The sequence below is a fragment of the Balaenoptera physalus genome (genome assembly GCF_965194825.1).
Source record: "Balaenoptera physalus genome assembly, chromosome: 7".
In the NCBI taxonomy this organism is placed as follows: Eukaryota; Metazoa; Chordata; class Mammalia; order Artiodactyla; family Balaenopteridae; genus Balaenoptera; species Balaenoptera physalus.
In genome coordinates this window covers 120,695,065-120,718,461 of record NC_138886.1, presented here as the reverse complement: position 1 = coordinate 120,718,461, position 23,397 = coordinate 120,695,065, and the positions used below count along the sequence as shown (strand labels likewise).

General features: G+C 47.2%; 1 protein-coding gene, 1 long non-coding RNA gene and 1 pseudogene across 4 annotated transcripts in view; 2 read left to right on the top strand and 1 right to left on the bottom strand.

Moving 5' to 3' along the window:
• The window catches only part of LOC309664077 (uncharacterized protein), a 45,799-nt gene extending 36,382 nt beyond the window's left edge, over nt 1-9,417 (bottom strand). For both annotated transcript variants that reach the window (XM_082469082.1, XM_082469083.1), the window contains exons 1-4: nt 8,478-9,417; nt 7,489-7,568; nt 6,275-6,429; nt 1,164-1,306 (exon numbers count right to left, since the gene is read on the bottom strand). In XM_082469082.1, the coding sequence (XP_082325208.1) occupies nt 1,164-1,306; nt 6,275-6,429; nt 7,489-7,568; nt 8,478-8,505 (406 nt within the window). In that variant the 5' untranslated portion in view covers nt 8,506-9,417. The remainder of the gene's footprint in view (nt 1-1,163; nt 1,307-6,274; nt 6,430-7,488; nt 7,569-8,477) is intronic.
• LOC309665242 (bcl-2-like protein 13) lies at nt 8,662-11,190 on the top strand (annotated as a pseudogene). Its single transcript has 4 exons — nt 8,662-8,673; nt 8,749-8,802; nt 9,325-9,836; nt 9,960-11,190. The product of its transcript is annotated as a bcl-2-like protein 13 (transcript).
• A 9,456-nt stretch (nt 11,191-20,646) lies between these two features.
• LOC309665037 lies at nt 20,647-21,306 on the top strand. Its single transcript, XR_014266178.1, has 2 exons — nt 20,647-20,711; nt 20,748-21,306. It is a non-coding gene; the product is annotated as an uncharacterized lncRNA (long non-coding RNA).
• Nucleotides 21,307-23,397: the final 2,091 nt, after the last annotated feature.

The window sequence follows — 23,397 nt, the reverse complement described above, 5'->3', positions numbered from 1 at the left end:
AGATCTCACCTCACACCTGTCAGAATGATTATTATCAAAAAGAACACAAGTAAGAAATGTTGGAGAGGGTGTGGAAAAAAGGGAACCCTCCTGCACTGTTGGTGGGAGTATACATTGGTGCAGCCACTGTGGAAAACAGTATGGAGTTTCCTCAAAAAACTAAAAATGGAACTACCATATGACCCAGCAATTCCATTCCTGGGTATATGTCTGAAAAAAACCAGAAACACTTATTCGAAAAGATACATGTACCCCAATGTTCATAGCAGCGTTATTTATAATTGCCAAGATGTGAAAGCAAGCCAAGTGCCCATCAACAGACAAACGGATAAAGAAGATATGGTGTACATATACAATGGAATATCACTCAGCCATAAAAAAGTGCGAAATTTTGCCATTTTCAACAACATGAATGGACTTGGAGGGCATTATGCTAAGTGAAATAAGTCAGAGAAAGACAAATACTGTGTGATATCACTTATATGTGGAATCTAAAAAATACGACAAACTAGTCAATATAACAAAAAAGAAACAGACGCAGATATAGAAAACTAGTGATTACCAGTGGGGAGAGGGAAGGGGGGAGGGGCAAGCTGGTGGTAGGGTATTAAGAGGCACAAACTATTATATATAAAATAAATAAGCTACGAGGATATTGTACAGCCCAGGGACTATAGCCAATATTTTATAATAACTATAAATGGAGTATAATCTTTAAAAATTGTGAATCACTATATTGTACACCTGAAACTTATATAATACTGTACATCAACTATACTTCAATTAAAGAAATCCCCCCAAATAAAATTAAGAATTAGCAAACACTCATTTGTTCCATGTTTATATAAAGGAATGGGTAGGCAATTGTTAGAAACATGGCCTTACTGCCTTTAGATTTTACTAATTAAACCAGAATTCACAAAAAATGTCAGCCACATCATGCTGACCCCAGGGGCTGCATGGGAACAACCCACAGTAACTGCTCTGTTCTTGGGATGCCCCTTTCCTTTCAGAGTAGATGAAACGTAGCACAGGTACTCAGGGAAAAGGAAGGAGAAAATGGTGCTTCTGTTGTGTACGTTACCTATTCTTCCCCTGTGGCAACAAATACTTTAAGAGGAAATGACTACTACATCACCCTTCTATTTAAAAGAAATGCGTACCGGTTTTTCTCAGCGCAGCATGGCCAGGCTGGGCATCGCAGTGTCGCGAGGGTCTCCACAGGGGGTGGGATGTGGGGAGTTGAGCGGCAGGAGGGTGGTGACCGTCCACGTGGCTTTCTTCACGCTTTCGCGTAGGGCCGGCCCTGCAGGACACACATGTTCCTTATTTGCAGATTCAAAGGGCATCTTGCTGGAAACAAATACCGCACCTTGTTCTCCTGCAAACTATTTACACATGAGGAGGGATCATGGCCCGTTGGCCAGTCAGCCGTCCTTCACGGCCTGGAGGCGGAGGCCGGTGCTCCGGCTGGGAGCACGGTCCTTGCACGACCTGACCCTCCTTGACTTTCTCTTTTTTTGAATTTTATTTTATATTTTTTTATACAGCAGGTTCTCATTAGTTATCCATTTTATACATATTAGTGTATACATGTCAATCCCAATCTCCCAATTCATCCCACCTCCATCACCCTCCCCCCCCCCCCCGCTTTCCCCCCTTGGTGTCCGTACGTTTGTTCTCTACATCTGTGTCTCTATTTCTGCCCTGCAAACCGGTTCATCTGTACCATTTTAAAACTTTTAAAACATTCTTTTTCCCCACGTGCATCTTGACCTGCAGACGTTCCCAATGGACTCTTGCTCCACGCGCCAATGACGTCTAGTCTGAACGCCTTTGCACGGGTTCTGCCTTCTCCTTAGATACCCTTGCCCTGGTTCCCTCCTAAGTAAGCACCCCGTCTGCTCAGCGAGCACCGCCTTTGGGAAAGCTCTCTGACCACAGGTGGGCATTTTCTCCCCACTGCGTGAGGATGGCTGCCGAGGGGTAAATGCTCCTTGGGCATCAGGCTCCCACTAGACTTAGTGCCCCAACAAGGTCTGTCCTCTTTTTGTGCCTGGCAGAGTGGAGAATTTAATAGATGTGCGCTGCAAAGAACGAATGACCATTTTATACAGGAGAAGACGGTTTAGATTTCTACAGGATAGTTTAGATGTATACAAGAGAAGATAGTTCAGATTTCTAACATTCTGCTTTCATCACATTAATATTACAAATAGGAGTTATTTTTATTTTATTCACGGTTTTTAGTTTCTTTTAAAATTTTATTTGTATTGAGGTATAATTGCCATATAACATTATACTAGTTTCAGGTGTACGACACACTGATTTGCTATTTGCATATATGGCAAAATGGTCACCACAATAAGTCATCATCCATCAGCATCCATAGTTATAAAATTTGTTTTTCTTGTGATGAGAACTTTTACAGTCTACTCTCTCAGCAACTCTCAAATATGCAACACAGTATTATTAACTATAGTCACATGCTGTACATCCCAGGACTTAAGTTATTGTATAACTGCAAGTGTGTCCCTTTTGACCCCCTTCACCCGTTTCTGCGCTGCCCACGCCCCTCCCAACCTCTGGCAACCACCGATCTGTTCTCTGTACGAACAGGAGTCGTTAGAGGTCAGAGCCTGAGTCTCACTCTTCTTTGCCTTTCTATGCTCACATAGCGCATGGTGGCGACACTTAACACATATTTGGTGGTTGAAGGGAGGGGCGAGTGGTCGAGCGGGTGATGTGGTGAAACCCCCACTCATCCCCTCACACCACAAAGGAAACAGAGGAAGCTGTGGGCACCTCAGGCCCACAGATGCAGGTCTGATGAGGTGACAGAACGGGTAGAGCCATCGCTGCAGAGCTGGCCTGGGTGAGCACAATAAACATGCCCTCGTGAAGCCCTTAGGACGCTCGGTCATTTATTTAACAAATATCTATAGGACCACAATTCCTAATCTGAAACACGTGAGGCCAGATATGTTTCAGAATTCAGATTTCTTCCAGATTTTAGGACAGTAATATATCATACAGCATGTAAAATGGGGTCTAGGGCAACACTATGGAATGAAGCACCTTAATGTTTCTCCAGAAAAGCGTATTTACATTTACACCATTTGTGGGATAAACTAAAATAGGCTCATGCAACTCAGGTCAGGTTTTGACTTTGAAAGCATTCAGGTCAGGTCAGGCTTTGCTGCCAACTGTGTTAGCAAAGACTTCCTGTTTTCAGAGCTGTTTGGGTTTTCGAATTGTGGCTGAGGGATCCCAGAACTATATCCATGTTCCTCCGAAAGAAACTTTCTCCAGAAGAAGAAATTTAGAGAAGACGTCAACAAACATACACTCCATCAGTGATTCCCAATGTGGTTTTACCGAACAAAAGTCATCTCAAAGGATCTTATTAAAATTGGAAGAAAAAATGAATTTAAATGTACTTTTTATTAAAAGATAAACCTTGACATCGCATGTATTAGTCTTAACCAATGGCAAAGTAGATCTGATAAGCAGGATAGAGGGTTTCTAAACCCAAAACAGCTGTTCCTTGCAATCTTCACTGTGGGGAAAGTTGGGGAAGGGGTCAGGGGGGCAGTGCAGGAACAAGAGGCAGCGGCTAAAATTAGAGGCCGCTCTGCCCCAGGGCCTGGTGATCAAATTTGTACTGTACCTGCAAGGGCTCCAGAATTGTCACTTTCTCCTGTTATTTAATGCCGGACATTCCTTTATCTGTGCAGGATGCATTTCTTCACAGCCCTCCCGCCCCCCACCCCAAAACAAAAGTGGACACAAGGAGCTCTGCCCCGTGTGAAGGAGCAGAACCAAATCCCCTCCACTGCGTTTCAGGCTCATTGCCTGTCCAGATGGCGTCTGCAGTTTTACCACGAGGTGAAACCCTCTTTAAAAGCTGTTCAGAAAAATACATAATATACCCTCGGTTGTTCTGGTTCCTGAATGTCTTTAAACTGCTCCCCTGGCTTTTGCGGGGAAACTGAGATCCTTCGCACCCTACCAAGGCGACGTGCTAGAGCTTCACAGAGAGGAGGGGCCTGGAACCCGTGCAGACGGGTGCGCTCACGGGGACTGGGTGTGGGCGACCCTCTGACTGGAGCCCAGTGCTTGTGTCCCCACCCTCCCCGGCCTGGGGGCCCCCTGCCTGCTCACTCCCTCACTCCCTCACTCCGTGGAGCCAGCCTCGGGCTCCTTCTGCCTTTAGTCTCTGCTTTGATCACTGTGGACTCACTAACAAAGAGACCTTCAGGCTTGGCCTGGAGAAAATCTGGGATCTTCCGCGGAGACAGCATTTTCGTCCTTGTACCACCTGCATAAAATCGCCAGCCTCTCTTCCGAGCTTCCTCGCAGGACCAGGCATGGCTGGTCCCCTTGCTTCTGCTCCTGTGGGGTCACGCTCATTGCTTATGTGCCAGTGGGCTTACCTGGGCCAAGGCGAGAGAAGGACCCTCCCCTGCTCTCTCTTAGAAGGGGCAACAGGGAAGAGGGATCTGCCAGCTGTGTCTAAACACTCAGATAAGAATGCTCGGCACACAGCCCCGCCCCTGAGCCTTCTACCTGCCTCGCATTTACAACAGTGGGAATGAGGCTCGTTTCAGGAAAAAAGAAATGGCCATCTGGGTTCACAGTGCTGGCGCAGAGGGCAGAGGGTGGGCACAGAAAGGGAAACTTTACGACTGAAGCATGATCTCCAACTAAAGGATGAAGAACTTCGCCCTCGCACAGAGGGACGTTAGGGTCAGGCAGGTGGGAGAAGGGCTTGCACGGGGCTGGATGATGCGGACGGAACTGAAGAGGCTCATCTGCGTGAGGCTGGCCCCCAGGAGCCTGCGTCTCTGCGGGGTCCTGGCAGAGGTCAGCTGTGGAAGCCAGCTCAGGCTCTCACCCTTTCCCGGATGGTGTCAGCGCGTATTAGATCCGGACACCATGGCTCTCAGGCCTCGTGGCAGCAGAGACTTTGGGAAATGGCCATTTGGGAGAAACGGAGACGGTCGCTGATGGAGCCAGTGCTCAGCTGAGCGCCTTGCCGGATTCCTCACCACGCCCATCTCTGCGATGAATGCCCCCCGACGCCAGGGCCACCGACGCCTGGAGGCTCGGTGCTTGTCCGAGGCTGCAGGGCTGCTGGCAGGTGGCGGCTCAGCCCTGCCACCATGGTGGTGGTGCAGGGGGTTCTGTACCAGCCTTTCCCCTCCTCACGCACGAGCCGAAGGGGACAGGAGGGGGCCGCCGGGGGGAGCCGGGAGCACAGTCTGAGTGCCCTTAGCCTGTGCCCACGACGGTCTGATAATAAAATTATGTAGATCAGCGATGACTGAAACTTAAGACCCCCCTGCAGAGTGGGTGGAGATGCACAGGCAACGCAGACCCTTTCCTTGAGGTTTTGCCCATCAACGCCAGCTGAGCCACCTGTTTTCCAGAAAAAAACCCAGAGCTGGGGCCGCGGTGGAGCCTGGAGCTGCTCGTGAACTCTGACCTCGTTTACTCTGACTTCTTAAGTCTGAGAGTGTAAACAGCCGGACGAGAGGAACCGGGGTCCACAGGGAGGACACAGAGCTGGGGGGGGGGCGGAGGGAGGGGAGCGGAGGTGAGAGCAGAGTCTCCAGTGGGGCGGCCTGCGGCTCCCACCCTCCTGTGATGCAGACGATCACGCTTCTTCCATTTCATGCAAAATGCCGTAACACTGGAGTTTCAACAGCCTCTTTCAGATAAGACTGCTGCCCCAAATCCCTGTAGGAATGGAAATTCTGGGGAAACTGAGGACCAGGAGAAACTCAGTAGAGCTGGTTCTATCAAGGCAGCTGGCTGACCTGAGCTGGGGACCCTTCTGTGGCCGGAGGGTGGGAGATGGCTCTGCTCTGGGCAAGGGGAGTGATGGAAACTCTCTGGGAAGGAAATCAAGTTACTGGCCTGATTCTGCTAAAGACAAGAAAACCCGTTCCTTGGTTTTCGTTCTCTCCAAGTTATATACATTTCACAAACGCGGTCTATTCAGGTGTTTCTCATACAATTTTCATAATTTGAGACTGAAATTCTCTTTTGAAGGATTAATGGGTAGCTGATAGGCACTCGCCTGGGTCACACGTCCTGTGCAAAGTCAGCCTCGCCCTGTGACAGACAGCAAAGCAGGAGGTGAAGGTGCACGAGCTTTGGTATCAACAGCCTTGGGCTTGAATCTGGGCTCTTCTCCTGTGTCTGCCATCACTTTCCAAAGCTCTCAGGGGCTCACTGTCCTAATTTCTTGAATGGACATAAAACCTACCTTGCAGATTGTGATGAAGCTGAAACAGGGTGGATAGAAGTGCCAGGGTGTTCAGTAAGCAGGAAGCTCTGTTGCCGGGGAACAGGTCTCTGCCAGAAGCAATGTTCACAGATGGAACGTTGACTGGAAGTTGTCTGGGCGCTGTCAGCCTGGAGCTGGAGAAAGGGAACAGGGCACGGCTATTCCTCAAATCATATACATCTGATGCATCCTCCCTCAGGCCGATTTACCTTACTCATTACCTCCACCCCGGCTAGTATGGGGATTCGTCTGTCTTTCTCAGACATTGCTGGTGGCTTGTCTGAAAGGGACTGTGGTCCAGAGCATTCTGAGTGGTCTGGGACTGAGTGTGTCCAGGGAATTCAGCTACAGCGACAGGTATCCCCTGCTCCCCCAACTTGATTATCTCTAAGGAAGGATCCTTTGGACGCCTTCCCCCTACCTGTTCATTGCTTACTTTTAGTCTTTCTCTCCATCTGTACTCTGTAAGCTTAGCAGGATCAAATGAAGTTTCTCCCCTGACATCTCAAGACTGCAGTGAGATCGTGTCTCTGATGCTACAGAGCACATCGCAGCCCCCACGGGCACCAGGACATTCCATTTTCTCAGACCCAACTTTCTCGCCTCTGTAACACCCGGGAGAAAAATAAAGCCGTGCAGGGAGTTCTCACCGATCCTTTCAACACCTTCCTTTCAACGTTTCCTTCTTGGCAGTGTGACCTCTGCTCTCGGCTCTGGGAGCCTCAGGGTTGGATGACCATTGTTCCAACCAAACTGACACCCTCCCAGTGCTTCAGGTATTGAAAGGCACCTGGCTTGTGTTCATTTCAGTTGGAAGAAATACTAGCTACATCATGCCCTTTAATCTCAATGGTCAGTAAGCAAACAAATGAAGCCTGGAATGCTGCCTTCATCGCTGTTTGCTTGCTTCCTACCGTCAAATGCTGGGGCTGTAACCTCTGTTCCGTACACTTGACACACCCTGAGAACTGCAGTCACGACCATGGAACAAGCCTCCCCCATCACTGGATTGCTAAGCAGGTACAGCCCAAATAAACTGGTTTTAAGTTTGTATCAGCCCTTCAAGCCCATGTTCCATAGGTAATTTACACAAAAAAATGACAGGCAGTACCTGCTACATCATCTTCAAAAGCGCGCAAATTCCTCGTGTGGATGGGAGTAGATATGAGTTACCACCATGTGTGGCAACTTACCTTAAGCTGAAGGGATCCGGGGGACCTGGTCCTGTGACCGGATGCTGGCATCCTTTCTTGAGCATCGTCCTTGGAAGAGCCTTGTGGAGAAAAACGGTTGAGTCACTTGTTTAGCGAGCTTTAATATTTTGAAATTTCATGAAACTCTTTAGATTACATAAGTATTTATGTTACATTAAACATTGACTTATTTGAAATATTATTTTAAATACTACAGGATCAATATTATTTAAGCATATATTAAAAATAAATATTAACATAAATATTATATGTACCTATATTTCATGCAAAACTTAAAATTTTTTTTCTGTTGGGAAAGTCCTTTTTGAAAATGAGCAGAAGCAGGTACCAACAAATAAAAAATATTATTTAAAATAAACAAATGATTTAAATGGTGAATGTTGGAGTGTGAGGGTGCCTGAGAAAATGCACCCTCCCTTATCAGACCAAGTTCTGAAACGACAGAGAAATATGAGGAAGAGTTAGGCAGGCGGGAGTTCCAAACATCAGCTGGTCTGTCTGTGAAGAGTGGGCTTCGGAACCCCGATCCCACAGGGACAGACCAGCCACGCAGCCTGACCTGCCTCTGAACCTTCCTGCAGGGGGCGCCGCTGAGCCCGAGCTCTCTGGAGTGGGGGTGGGCGCTGGAGGTCCAGGGCCCGGGAAGTGCCTGGGCTCCACCACGGACCAGGGGTCCCCTCTGTTCTCCACTTAGGAGGAAGCTTCAGAACTGGGGAAAAAGCCACGCCAGCCCCCAGTGATTAACTCCTGAACTTAAGATTTCCATTTATGACGGTTCATTTATTTATTCCTTCATTATTTATTTGTTCCCTTTAATCCTCTGATTCCTTTACGAGATGAAATAGTATGTGAAGTTCATCACATTCTATTTTCAGACTGCCTGGGTTTAAATCCTGGCTCCACTGCTTACTAGCCGTGACGTGGGGCAAGTAACGTTTCTAAGCCTCAGTTTTCTGTCAAGTGTTTACCTATGTTATGATAATAGATGAAAAGCATCGGTTCAGTTCTTGGTGCACAGTGAGTGCTCAGTAAGCGTCACTGATGTTGTTGCTGAAGTTGTTTGTTTTTAGTCTTCCTGGTACCCTCAGGAACACACAGACCAGTGCTTCTCAAACCTCAAAGCTCAGACAGCTCACCTGCGAACTCCTTAAAATGCAGATTCTGGTTAGTCTACCTGGGGTGGGGCTAGAGCATCTGTGTGTCTACCACTCCCTAGGTGAGGCTGACCTGCTGGTTTAGGCACCGCACTTGGAGGTGTGGGACCTGCACGCCTTACGCAAGGTGCTGGATAAGGTAGACCCTTCTTAGTTTTCTCTTCTTCAGCTAAAACAAAATTCTCTAATAGAATCAGCTGTCTCTGTCTAATGCTGCTGTCCTGAATAGTTTAAAGGGTCAATCCATACCTAACTAGGTGGTAAAAGGCTTTGGGATGGGCTGGACTCAGGTCTGCCCCTAACGTTTGCAGCGTTCAAGGCAAGATTTCAGTTGGAGGCCCATGTGCTGTATGTCCAAATAGTTAAAAGTTATAATCCAAACGAACTTAAATAAAATCTGTGCTACTCCCAACAAGCACATGGAAAGATGCTCAACATCACTAATCATTAGGAAAATGCAAATCAAAACCACAGTGGGATATCACCTCATACCCACTAGGAAGGTGCTATCAAAAAACAAAAACAAAACACCCCAGAAAATAGCAAGTGCTGGTGAGGATGTGGAGACACAGGCACCACTGCACACTGTTGGTAGGAATATGAGGCGGTACAGCTGCTGTGGAAAACAGTAGGGTGGCTCCTTAAAAAAAATTAAAAACAGAGTTATCTGCCGCCGCTGCGTCTCTCACCTCTTCGGGGGCAGGGGCCTGGGCCAGATTTCACACATCTGCAAGCAGACCTTTCCAGAGCTCTGCCAGCCGACCCCACGGCGTCCTCTACCACTGGGCCTCTAGGGTCTCACTACGAAACAAAGTGTGTCGTCCTGAGCTACTTGGGAGTCCTCTCTCAGGAGAAGCCGCGGGAGCAACAGCTTTCCTCACCCCAAGGGGTTCGACAAGATACGGCTTCACAATCTCTGGATCAAGAAATTTTATTAAAAGTTAAAACTGAAATTGAAGAAGAGCTAAAATCCCTGGACGAAGAAATTTCTGAAGCCTTCGCCAGCGCAGGCTTCACCCGGCACTCTTTGCCCGTGTTCAGCCCCACAAACCCCGACAGCTCCGCAGAGGACCGCTCGGCCCGCCTGGGGGAGAAGGCGTCGCAGGAGCTGAGGGCGCCTCTGCCGGGGCCTTGCAGACGCCCCTCAGCCGGACGCTAGAGCACTTCGGCCTGGTAGACAGACCCGCGTGGGGACTCCGCGGCGCACAGCAGCGGCAGACGGGCCAGGAAAGGAAGTGAAGGGACCGATGCACGCAAGCCGAGCTGCAGGGAGCATCCGGGCCAGGGACGTACCAGGCACGTGGGGGATGTACACTGGAGACCACAGCTCACGCCAGCGGCCGGAATAAGACGTGGGTGCCTCTGATTCTGCTACGACCAGTGCTCTTGGGGTTGACAAGGCGAGCTCAGGAACCTCGGAGCGCGTCGCTGCAGTTTGGTGCGACTCTCCCGGAGGACCACGCCGCCGAGCGCATCATGCAGCAGGGTGGCTAGGGCACTGCCTTTAACCTGCAGTCCGCGGAGGAGGACGAGGAGCGCCCCGCCGGCGCCGCGGAGGACAGCAACGACACCGACATCCCGCCCGGAGGCGGCGCCCCGCTCGCCAGCCCCACCGAGGCTCCGACGCCCGCGACGGCGTCCTGGCGGGCCGAGGGCCTCCCCGTGTCGCTGTCCAGCAGCCAGAGCTGGCGCACCGAGAGCCCACCGGAGTCCCCGGCTCCCGAGTCCTGCCAGCAGGTCGCAGCGGACCCCGAAGAAGTCGAGAGCTTGGACAGCAAGCTCTCGACTCCGGGGCCGGAGAGAAGAGCGAGGGCAACTCCGCCAACTCGGACCTCGCGCACGTGGAGGAGGAGGAGGTGCCCGAGGGCGCCGAGGCGGCGGCCCCTGCCCTGATGGCGGCCGGGGAGCCTGGCCCCGAGGGGTCGGCCGGCCAGACAGCCCGTCCCACGACATCCCTGTCCGTGGAACTTGCTGAAGAAGAGGCGGGAGCGGAAGCGTCCGAAGCTGCTGAGCTGGAGCAGGAGGGGGTCCCGCCACTGGAGCCCCCGGGGGAGCCCCCAGCAGCCCCGCCGGGCGGAGAGCAGGCGGCCCGCGGGCGGGGTGGGGTGGGGGGGCTGGGAGCAGGGCCCTGTCCGGCGGCCACGACAAAGCTGGTGCCCCGCCCGAGGGCAAGTCCCTCCCGCTCGGCGGAGGGGCAGCGCCGTTGCCATCCTGGCGGTGACAGTTGCGGTGGCAGTGGCTCTTAGAAGGAAATTGATTTTTCGGAGAGAGAAGACAAAAAGGTGTAAGGTTTTAGTTGTGTCGACCGGACTGGAGCTGCCAGGAGCTGGCTGGACATCCCTTGGACACTCCGGGGTCAGGAGAACTTGGGTCCGCAGGGCAGGGGGCCGACCCACGTGTTAGGCCTTGAGCTGGAGGCTGCGCACGCCGGTCTGATCGGAGGTCCCGGGCCTGGGCACCTGCCAGGTTCAGGGTCTTGTGTGTAAGGTGCCCCCGCCTGGCGTCCACGGCCCCTGGGTAGCTCCCGGGCCTGGGCGCCTGCCAGGTTCAGGGTCTTGTGTGTAAAGTGCCCCCCCCACCGGCGTCCACGGCCCCTGGGTAGCTCCCGGGCCTGGGCGCCTGCCAGGTTCAGGGTCTTGTGTGTAAAGTGTCCCCCCTCTGGCGTCCACAGCCCCTGGGTAGCTCCCGGGCCTGGGCGCCTGCCAGGTTCAGGGTCTTGTGTGTAAGGTGCCCCCGCCTGGCGTCCACAGCCCCTGGGTAGCTCTCGGGCCTGGGCGCCTGCCAGGTTCAGGGTCTTGTGTGTAAGGTGCCCCCGCCTGGCGTCCACAGCCCCTGGGTAGCTCTCGGGCCTGGGCGCCTGCCAGGTTCAGGGTCTTGTGTGTAAGGTGCCCCCGCCTGGCGTCCACGGCCCCTGGGCAGCTCCCGGGCCTGGGCGCCTGTGCGCTGTAGGGTGTGCAGCCTCTGCCCACCAGCCCCGTAGCGCCTTCCCCAGTGGTGACAGCCCCACCACACGTGTCTCCCCGTGTTGCCAAACGTCCCCCAGGGATAACGTCGTCCCGTGAGAGCCACAGTCTCAGAGCGAGAGGGTCCCCGTGGGGGGACCTGGGGTGGGGGGGGAGACCCCAGGCAGGAGGGCTTGGCTGTGGGCCCCTCGGCTGCTGGCGCGCTGCTGCCTGGAGGCTCTCGGCTCCTCTGTTCTTCCCGCCCTCAGCCCCGCAGCCCAGGTGCTCCGCCGGGTCTCAGCCGCCTCTCAGGCACTGCCCTGCCCGCCTCGCCCCAGGGTGCCCCGAGGCCCCGTGGAGAGGGCTCGCCCGATGCTTCCCGCAGTTCCCCTTGTAAAGATGCTGCCTTTAGTCTTTAAACGCACAAGACGGAAGAGACCCGGGGCCCCTGCCCGTGACCGCGGGGCAAGTTTGCGTGTTGGGAAGCTGGAGGGTGGCTTAGCTGGCCTATCGAGGCTGCTTCCAGCCCTTTTGTCTGTGCACAGCCTTGAGCCGACGGGGCCTCGCCGGCCGGCAGCGCCCCTCTTGCTGGGCATCGCTGTCCGTGACCTGGACTAGCGTGATTCCCCGGTTCTGGCCTCAGCCTCCTTCCCAGTCAGGCCGCTCCTCGGCGGTCTCTGCCGGGTGATGAGGGTTTCCACACGTGGGCTTACAGACCAGGGAATCATAACTCTCCATCAGCACACAAAGTCTCCTAAATACCACTGAAGTAAAAAGCAGGAAAGAGAGGCTGCCCTTGGGGTTCTAGCCTGGCTCTCGGAGTTCCATAACGGAGGCTTACACTGAGCTCGTCACGGCCCAAATGCCGGAGTGACAAACCGTAGTGACCACGGTCAGCATGTGCCCGTGGAGACTCAGCGTAGCCTCATCTGCTGACCACGTCCCTCACGGGGGGACCGCGTCTCTTCATGCCTGAGGTCAGTGCCACTGACGGGACACACGTGCTTGAGACAGGTCATCTCAGATTATCCTAGTAAATGTAACAGATTACTTTTTAAATCCTGAAATTTGTAATAACATTACCTATCCCGATCACCAAAAAACAACAACAACAACAAAAACAGAATGATCACATAATTCAGCAGTTCTGCTTCTGAGTATATACCCAAAAGAATTGAAAGCACAGTCTTGAAGAGATATTTGTACACCCGTGTTTATAGCAGCATCATTTACAATAGCCAAAAGGTGAAAGCAACCTAAGTGTCCATGGATGGATGAATGGGATAGAAGAATGGATAAACAAAATGTGGTCTGTACATACAAAGGAATATTATTCGACCTTAAAAAAGAAAGAAACCTTGTCACATGCTGCAAAAAGGATGCACCTTGAGGACATTATGCAAATTGAAATAAGCCAGTCACAATAAAACAAATACTGTATGAGTCCACTTACTTAAATAAGTCAAATTCATAAGGACAGGAAGAATGGTGGTGGAGGAGGGTAAGGGGGTATTGTTTAATGGTGGCAGGGTTTTAGTCTTGCCAGATGAAAACGTTCTAAAGATCTGTTGTATTCAATACAACAATGTGAATGTAAATCAACATAAATGTCCATCGACAGAGGAATGGATAAAGAAGATGTGGTGCATATATACAATGGAATATTGCTCAGCCATAAAAAGATTGAAATAATGCCATTTGCAGCAACGTGGATGGACCCAGAGATGATCATACTGAGTGAAGTAAGTCAGACAGAGAAAGCAAACATCATATGTTATCACTTATCTGTGGAATGTAAAAAAAATGATACGAGTGAACTACTTATGAAACAGAAACATACTCACAGACATAGAAAACAAACTTATGGTTACCAAAGGGGTGGGAGTGGGGGAAGGGATAAAGTCAAACCTATGCTCTTTTCTCCAGGACATGTTGCCTGGTGTGAATTTCAGGAGAATATCCGATCATGAAGTACTGTCCCGTCATCCAACAGGCTTATCCTCTCCTTGGTGAGACAGGCATCCAAGTATGTTAGGTTATGAAGAGCACAGATGAAGTATGTTTAGTTGCACCAAGTACAGGCTGGACACTTCGCCCGCGAACCCTACTGGCCACACAGCACGGTTTTCGCTGCCCAGCAGGGACCTGGCACCTGCAGCCTGGGGCCAAGTCCAGCTGCGCTCCCTTGCTTACGTCCCTCCCAGGGCTGCCCTCTTGTTATAGAGGCAGAGGTGAGTCATCGCACAGGGAGAGCCCGGCTCATAAAGCTGAAAGTATGTTCTATCTGGCCCTTGACAGAGAAAGTTTACCAATCCCTGCTGTAGAGCATTAAAAAAAATGAACCAACAGCACAAAAGAACACATGACGAATGAGTATACGGCAGAAGAAGCCATTTGCTGTAATGAATGTTTCTAGCTTAGCTATTTACAAGAAGAATAAAATGCTTTAGTTCCTAGAAAGCACCTTATTTCCACTGCATGTTGTTGAAATTATAAATAAATACATATTTTATGACTTGGGCAAAAACATACAGGTTCTGGATTGGTTGACTGATGGATTGATTCATTTCTTGCTATTTTAAGTGGTGAGTTTTGTTGAAAAGTTAACGCCAAAAAACAAACAGAGCTTTAGCAACCCTCACTCCAAACAGGTCCAGCTGTGATCAAACTGTCAGCCAAACACAAGACGAAGTAGGATATTCACCCCGATAGCTGTAGGTCGCATCTCTTTTACATGCGGGAGATGGATGTTTCACGGATAGACGGCGTTCTCCTGGCTCTTTGTAAATAACGCCCTTCACCACCTGAATACTTTGCATTCTTCAGCCTGGTAACTGGTTTTCAAATATTTCATGTCATGATTAGCTTGAGTGGAAAAACAGGAAGTAAGGCAGCAGCATGACACAGCGGCAGTGGCTTGGGGAGCCTGGAGTTCTCATCTCCGCTGTGCAGTTCCCTGGCCAAACCAGACGTTTAATCTCTCTGCCCTCATTTCCTGCAACCCGACTTTGGAGACACACAGTGCGTGTGTGGAGGGGGAGGGCCTCCAAACCGCAGTCCTCCCTACCTTCCCTCTGAAATCCTGCGGCATGTACCTCCCTGCAGCCTGGGGGTGCTTAACTGCAGAGTGAACCCAGTTGAGTTAATTATTTCAGCATCTCTTTAGAGCCTGTTCTACAGCCTATCAGCCTCTTCCTGGCTATAAAGGGAGGCATTCGAGGGGTTTGGCTGGGGGTGAACCAGGAAAGAGGGAGGCCAGTGTGTGTTGAGAACTCAAATCTCCACCTGATGGAAGTCTCTCGTTCCCAGGAAGAACCTTCAGTCCGATCTGCAAAGGTTACTCTGCCCAGATGACCAAGCAGAGCCTGGCCCGACCGTCCGGATCACCCAGTATAGCCTTTCTAATCAAACTCATAGCAGACATGACCGGGCAACTGGAGGCCCAGTGCCTTCCCCTGAGCTGTCTGCTCCACGGAGGGTCTGGAGACCTCGTTCCCTGAAGTCTGGGCCACACGCTCGATACCCCCCTTCGGAAGTGCTGTGGTCGTTGTTTTTCGCAGCATCAGTCTGGGCTCTGGGCTTTCCCTCCACCGTTGTTTCTTAAGCCGCTAGGTTGTTTCTAGTCCTGCCTTTTTCTCAGGCACAAGGGAAACTGGCCTCATTTGGCTGGTGCCTGTAGAATCCCGTGGTTTTTTAGTTTTCTCCCGGGAAACCTCTTCGTAAGGCAGAATGTAGTCTGCTCTCCACAGGGGATTATTTGGGAGTTGTTAGCGGAATGTTTTGCGATTCTTATCTATCAGATACTTACTTTATTGATTGCTTATGTTATCTGTTGCTGAGGGGGGTGTATAAAATTTCTGTGAGACTACGGATTTGTCAGTTTCTCTTTGTAAACCTGTCAGTCTTTGCTTTGAAAAATTTGAACCTACGTCTTAGAGGTACACAGGTCCAGGATTCCATCTTCTTGGTGAAATTTTCCTTTTTAATCATTATATTATTAATCTTTTCTTTTGTAATTTTTTTTTTTTTTGGTCTAAAAGTCTATGTTGTTTAACATTTGCCTGGTATAGCTGGTTTTTCCTCCTTAGGTTTAATTCACTTTGTTTTTGCTGGTCTGAAACCACTGTGGTGGCCACAGCAGAGTCCTGAGTGCTCTGCAGTGAGACCAGGCGTGGATCTTGAAGGATCAGGAGCTTCCCGATGGGGACACTGAGTCAGAGTGAGAGAGCCGTGCTTTGGAGATGGCATCAGGCAGCTTCAGCCGAGTCACCCAGGGTGGCAGCATACCACTGAACAGCTGGGCAGAGGGGCAGGGACACTGCCCTCCGGGGGAAGGGTAGGAGGCACAGGCACAGAGGTGCAGCGCCCAACCCCACCCCCTTGCCAGGAGGGAGAGGGCTGCTTCCCCAGCAGTCTTGCCTCCAAGAGGTCAGGGATGCCTTGCCCAGGTGATGACACAGGAACGGCAGTTGCCACTTCCTATGAGTGTTCAAATCTTGACCAGCGTGCCACGTGGTTCCCAACAGCCCAGGGTAACTCGGAGGTGGTTTCTGGTCACCTCTTTCCTTTCTCTGGAAGAGTGCGACCCTTAGTGCCTCATCCTCAAGAAATGGGCCCAGAAGAAGTCAAGGAAGGAAACGAGAGGGATCTCCTCCGGGAACTTGATCATCACGTCCTTGATCAGATGACCCAGCCTGGTGTCCAAGCCAGTCCCTGCCCCTGTCCTTGTCCTCTGTCTGTCCTGAGCACCAGCGGCACCTGCAGCCTTTAGCTTGGCTGATCTCGTGGAGAAGCCTAGTGTACCTTTCTCCATCAGTTTGTCCTTGACCTTCCTGGGTTCATGTTTCTAACTTGTGTCTTTTAGCATATAGCTGATTAAAAACAAATCAATATAAAAAGTTCTGACTTCGAACTGCTTCATTTATCCATCATATCCATATAAGACACTGATGCATCTGGTTTTATCTGTACTACCTACTGTGTGTTTTCATTTTGCCACTCCTTTTTCTTTTTGGCTGCTTTTTACTGCTTCGTTCCTGACTTCTCTTTATTCTTTCTTTTCCCTATTAAGTTTTGATATTGTACATTCTATTTCTATTTTTTATGGTATCCTTTAAATTTTTAACATGCATAATTGACATATCAAAGTCCAAAGTGATGTCTCTACCATTCTTGAAAACTTATGATGTTTTAATTCTACTTTCCCTGTCCTGTTTTTCATATTTTTGGTGCCCAGCATTTTAGGTGTACCTCCTGTTAACTGTCCTTTCCATTTTGTTTTAAAAGAAAATCCTTACCCTCATTTACTTTATGTTCGCCACCTTCCTCACTCACTTCTCTTCCCCTCATTCCTTCCTTCTTGGTTCGGTTTTCTTTGTCTTTCAATTCTTTCTGTAAGGATCTGTTGTTCTTCGACTTTGTTTCTCTGAAAATGTTTATTACGCACTCTGACTCTTGAATGATGGCTTACCTGGGTCCAGAACTTTAGGACTTTGGAGATATCATGAATGTTGCTGATGGGAACTGTCATACCTTTGCAGGTGATCTGTTTTTTTGCTCTTTGTTTTGTTACTTTTAAGGTTTTCTCTTGATCCATGATGTGCTGTAGTTTCACTTCCATTTGTCTTTTATTTATTTATACTGTACTTAGAGAGCCCTTTAAATCTGAGGACTTAAGTCTTCCCTCAATTTGGAGTCCTTTTTCTTCTGAAACTCAAAATTAAAAAGAGGTCTCTCTCTCTCTCTACATGTATATGTATATATATCTTTTAAGTTCCATACTCTGTTAAACTTTTTCATACCTTTTACAACTTCATTGATTTGTGCTGAATTCTTGTTAATTTCTGCAAGTCTATTTGAGTCATTTAAGCTCTCCATTGACGTCAGCAATTATACTTTTACAAATCAAGCACTACATAAACGTTAACTGTTATGGTCCTTCAGTAACTTTAGACATACTAATCGCATAGCTTCTCTGGCTGCTCTAAGGGGCTTGGCTTCTGGAGGTGTCAGTTTTCACATGGTCTCAAATGCTGACTCTTCCTTACAGCAGACTGCTTCTGTGTGAGGTTTGTGATTTTTTAAAGTTTGGGCCATTTTTAGCTAGGTTACTTTTTTATGTGGGAAACTCAAATGCTTTCGGTTTATTGAACAATTTGAGGTTTGTTTCTGTTGGATCTGCTCGAATTATCACAAATTTTTATTTTTATTTTTTTCTTTTTTTTTAAACATCTTTATTGGAGTATAATTGCTTTACAATGGTGTATCACAAACTTTTACATTAATTTCTTAACTGTGGAATCTAGACCTGCCCATGGTACAAGACTGCAGATTTTTACAGCACACTTTTTGTGCTTCTTGTACACACATATATGCACACACACATATGTGTGCGTGTGTCCCAGCATTCAAGATTTTGTGGGATTTAGAGCCATTTATTCTCTATGTCTACACAGTAGATTTTTAATTTGCAACCAATTATTCAATATTTGGCCTTTCCTCACAGCACAAACAAAATCCAACAAACTCCCCAAACTTAAGGGAAAACTCCTTATTTTATTTGTCCTGAGGATGGTAATGAATTGGCCATCAAAAAATAAAAATAGATTGGAGTTGAACCCTTTTAAATCTACCACACAACACTGGCATCACACTGAGGAGACTGGTTCAAGATGGCAGAGTAGAAGGACGTGCTCTCACTCCCTCTTGTGAGAACACCAGAATCACAACTAGCTGCTGGACAGTCATTGACAGGAAGACACAGGAACTCACCAAAAAAGATACCCCACATCCAAAGACAAAGGAGAAGCCACATTGAGAGGGTAGTAGGGGCGCAATCACAATAGAGTCAAATCCCAGTCAAATGCTGGGTGGGTGACTCACAGACTGGAGAACACTTATACCACAGAAGTCCACCCACTGGAGTAAAGGTTCTGAGCCCCACGTCAGGCTTCCCAACCTGGAGGCCCGGCAACGGGAGGAGGAATTCCTAGAGAATCAGACTTTGAAGGCTAGTGGGATTTGATTGCAGGACTTCAACAGGACTGGGGGAAACAGACACTCCACTCTTGGAGGGTACGCACAAAGTAGTGTGCATGTCGGGACCCAGAAGAAGGAGCAGTGACCCCAGGGGAGACTGAACCAGACCGACCTGCTGGTGTCAGAGGGTCTCCTGCAGAGGTGGGGGGTGGTTGTGGCTCACCGTGGGGACAAGGACACTGGCAGCAGAAGTTCTGGGAAGTACTCCTTGGTGTGAGCCCTCCCAGAGTCCTCCATTAGTCCCACCAAAGAGCCAGACAGGCTCCAGTGTTGGGTCACCTCAGGTCAAACAACCAACAGGGAGGGAACCCAGCGCCACCTATCAGCAGACAAGTGGATTAAAGTTTTACTGAGCTCTGCCCACCAGAGCAATAGTCAGCTCTACCCACCACCAGTCCCTCCCACCAGGAAACTTGCACAAGCCTCTTAGATAGCCTCATCCACCAGAGGGCAGACAGCAGAAGCAAGAAGAACTACAATCCTACAGCCTGTGGAATGAAAACCACATTCACAGAAAGACAGACAAAATGAAAAGGCAGAGGACTATGTACCAGATGAAGGAACAAGATAAAACCCCAGAAAAACAACTAAATGAAGTGGAGATAGGAAACCTTCCAGAAAAAGAATTCAGAATAATGATAGTGAAGATGATCCAGGACCTCGGAAAACGAATGGAGGCAAAGATCGAGAAGATGGAAGAAATGTTTAACAAAGACCTAGAAGAATTAAAGAACAAACAAACAGAGATGAACAATACAATAACTGAAAACTACACTAGAAGAAATCAATAGCAGAATAACTGAGGCAGAAGAACGGATAAGTGGCCTGGAAGACAGAATGCTAGAATTCACTGCTATGGAACAGAATAAAGAAAAAACAATGAAAAGAAATGAAGACAGCCTAAGAGACCTCTGGGACAACATTAAATGCACCAACATTCGCATTATAGGGGTCCCAGAAGGAGAAGAGAGAGAGAAAGGACCTGAGAAAATACGTGAAGAGATTATAGTTGAAAACTTCCCTAACAAGTGAAAGGAAATAGCCACCCAAGTCCAGGAAGCACACAGAGTCCCACACAGGAGAAACACACCGAGACACATAGTAATCAAATTGGCAAAACTTAAAGACAAAGAAAAATTATTGAAAGCAGCAAGGGAAAAATGACAAATAATATACAAGGGAACTCCCATAAGGTTAACAGCAGATTTCTCAGCTGAAACTCTACAAGCCAGAAGGGAGTGACATGACATATTTAAAGTGATGAAAAGGAAGAACCTACAACCAAGATTACTCTACATGGCAAGGATCTCATTCAGATTCGATGGAGAAATCAAAAGCTTTACAGACAAGCAAAAGCTAAGAGAAGTCAGCACCACCAAACCAGCTCTACAACAAATGCTAAAGGAACTTCTCTAAGTGGGAAACACAAGAGAAGAAAAGGACCTACAAAAACAAACCCATAACAATTAAGAAAATGGTAATAGGAACATACGTATCAATAATTACCTTAAACGTGAATGGATTAAATGCTCCAACCAAAAGACACAGGCTTGCTGAATGGATACAAAAACAAGACCCATATATATGCAGCCTACAAGACACCCACTTCAGACCTAGGGACACATATAGACTGAAAGTGAGGGGATGGAAAAGATATTCCATGCAAATGGAAAGCAAAAGAAAGCTGGAGTAGCAATACTCATATCAGATAAAATAGACTTTAAAATAAAGAATGTTACAAGAGACAAGGAAGGACACTACATAATGATCAAGGGATGAATCCAAAAAGAAGATATAACAATTATAAATATATATGCACCCAACATAGGAGCACCTCAATATGTAAAGCAACTGTTAACAGCTATAAAAGAGGAAATTGATAGTAACACATAATAGTGGGGGACTTTTAATACCTCACACCAGAGGACAGATCATCCAGACAGATAATTAATAAGGAAACACAAGCTTTAAATGACACAATAGACCCAAGAGATTTAACTGATATTTATAGGACATTCCATCCAAAAACAGCAGATTACACGTTCTTCTCAAGTGTGCATGGAACATTGTCCAGGATAGATCACATCTTGGGTCACAAATCAAGCCTCAGTAAACTTAATAAAATTGAAATCATATCAAACATCTTTTCTGCCCACAACGCTATGAGACTAGATATCAGTTACAGGGAAAAAAACGTAAAAAACACAAACACACGGAGGCTAAACAATATGTTACTAAACAACCAAGAGATCACTGAAGAAATCAAAGAGGAAATCAAAAAATACCTAGAGACAAATGACAATGAAAACAGGATGATCCAAAACGTATGGGATGGAGCAAAAGCAGTTCTAAGAGGGAAGTTTATAGCAATACAATCCTACCTCAACAAACAACAAACATCTCAAGTAAACAATCGAACCTTACACCTAAAGGAACTAGAGAAAGAAGAACAAACAAAACCCAAAGTTAGTAGAAGGAAAGAAATCATAAAGATCAGAACAGAAAAAAATGAAACAGAAACAAAGAAAACAATAGCAAAGATCAATACAACTAAAAGCTGGTTCTTTGAGAAGATAAACAAAATTGATAAACCATTAGCCAGACTCATCAAGAAAAAGAGGGAGAGGACTCAAATCAATAAAATTAGAAATGAAAAAGGAGAAGTTACTACAGACACCGCAGAAATACAAAGCATCCTAAGAGACTACTACAAGCAACTCTATGCCAATAAAATGGACAACCTGGAAGAAATGGACAAATTCTTAGAAAGGGATAACCTTCCAAGACTAAACCAGGAAGAAATAGAAAATATGAAGAGACCAATCACAAGTAATGAAATTGATTAAAAATCTTCCAACAAACAAAAGTCCAGGACCAGATGGCTTCACAGGTGAATTCTATCAAACATTTAGAGAACAGCTAACACCCATCCTTCTCAAACTCTTCCAAAAAATTGCAGAGGAAGGAACATTCCCAAACGCATTCTATGAGGCTACCATCACCCTGATACCAAAACCAGATAAAGATACTACAAAAAAGAAAACTACAGACCAGTATCACTGATGAATATAGATGCAAAAATCCTCAACAAAATACTAGTAAACAGAATCCAACAACACATTAAAAGGATCATACACCATGATCAAGTGGGATTTATCCCAGAGATGCAAGGATTCTTCAATATACGCAAATCAATCAATGTGATACACTATATTAACAAACTGAAGAATAAAAACCATATGATCATCTCAATAGATGCAGAAAAAGCTTTTGACAAAATTCAACACCCATTTATGATAAAAACTCTCCAGAAAGTGGGCATTGAGGGAAACTGCCTCAACATAATAAAGGCCATATACGACAAAGCCACAGTAAACATCATTCTCAATGGTGAAAAGCTGAAAGCATTTCCTCTAAGATCAGGAACAACACAAGCATGTCCACTCTAGCCACTATTATTCAACATAGTTTTGGAAGTCCTAGCCACAACAATCAGAGAAGAAAAAGAAATAAAAGGAATACAAATTGGAAAAGAAGAAGTAAAACTGTCACTGTGCAGATGACATGATACTATACACAGAGAATCCTAAAGATGCCACCAGAAAACTACTAGAGCTAATCAATGAATTTGGTAAAGTTGCAGGATACAAAATTAATGCACAGAAATCTCTTGCATTCCTATACACTAATGATGAAAAATCTGAAAGAGAAATTAAGGAAACACTCCCATTTACCACTGCAACAAAAGAATAAAACACCTAGGAATAAACCTACCTAGGGAGACAAAAGACCTGTACACAGAAAACTATAAGACACTGATGAAAGAAATTAAAGATGATACAAACAGATGGAGAGATATACCATGTTCTTGGATTGGAAGAATCAATATTGTGAAAATGACTAAACTACCCAAAGCAATCTACAGATTCAATGCAATCCCTATCAAATTACCACTGACATTTATACAGGACTAGAACAAAAAATCTTAAAATATGTATGGAGACACAAAAGACCCCAAATAGCCAAAGCGGTCTTGAGGGAAAAAAACGGAGCTGGAGGAATCAGACTCCCTGACTTCAGACTATACTACAAAGCTACAGTAATCAAGACAATATGGTACTGGCACAAAAAGAGAAATATAGATCAATGGAACAGGACAGAAAGCCCAGATACAAACCCACACACCGATGGTCAACTAATCTATGCCAAAGGAGGCAAGAATATACAATGGAGAAAAGACAGCCTCTTCAATAAGTGGTGCTGGGAAAACTGGACAGCTATATATAAAAGAATGAAATTAGAACAATCCCTAACACCATACACAAAAATAAACTCAAAATGGATTAGGGACCTAAATGTAAGACCGGACACTATAAAACTCCTAGAGGAAAACATAGGAAGAATACTCTTTGATATAAATCACAGCAAGATCTTTTTTCATCCATCTCCTAGAGTAATGGAAATAAAAACAAAAATAAACAAATGGGACCTAATGAAACTTAAAAGCTTTTGCAAAGCAAAGGAAACTACAATCAAGATGAAAAGACAACCCTCAGAAGGGGAGAAAATATTTGCAAAAGAATCAATGGACAAAGGATTAATCTCCAAAATATATAAATAGCTCATGCAGTTCAATATTAAAAAAACAAACAACCCAATCCAAAAATGGGCAGAAGACCTAAATAGACATTTCTCCAAAGAAGACATACAGATGGCCAAGAAGCACATGAAAAGCTGCTCAACATCACTAATTA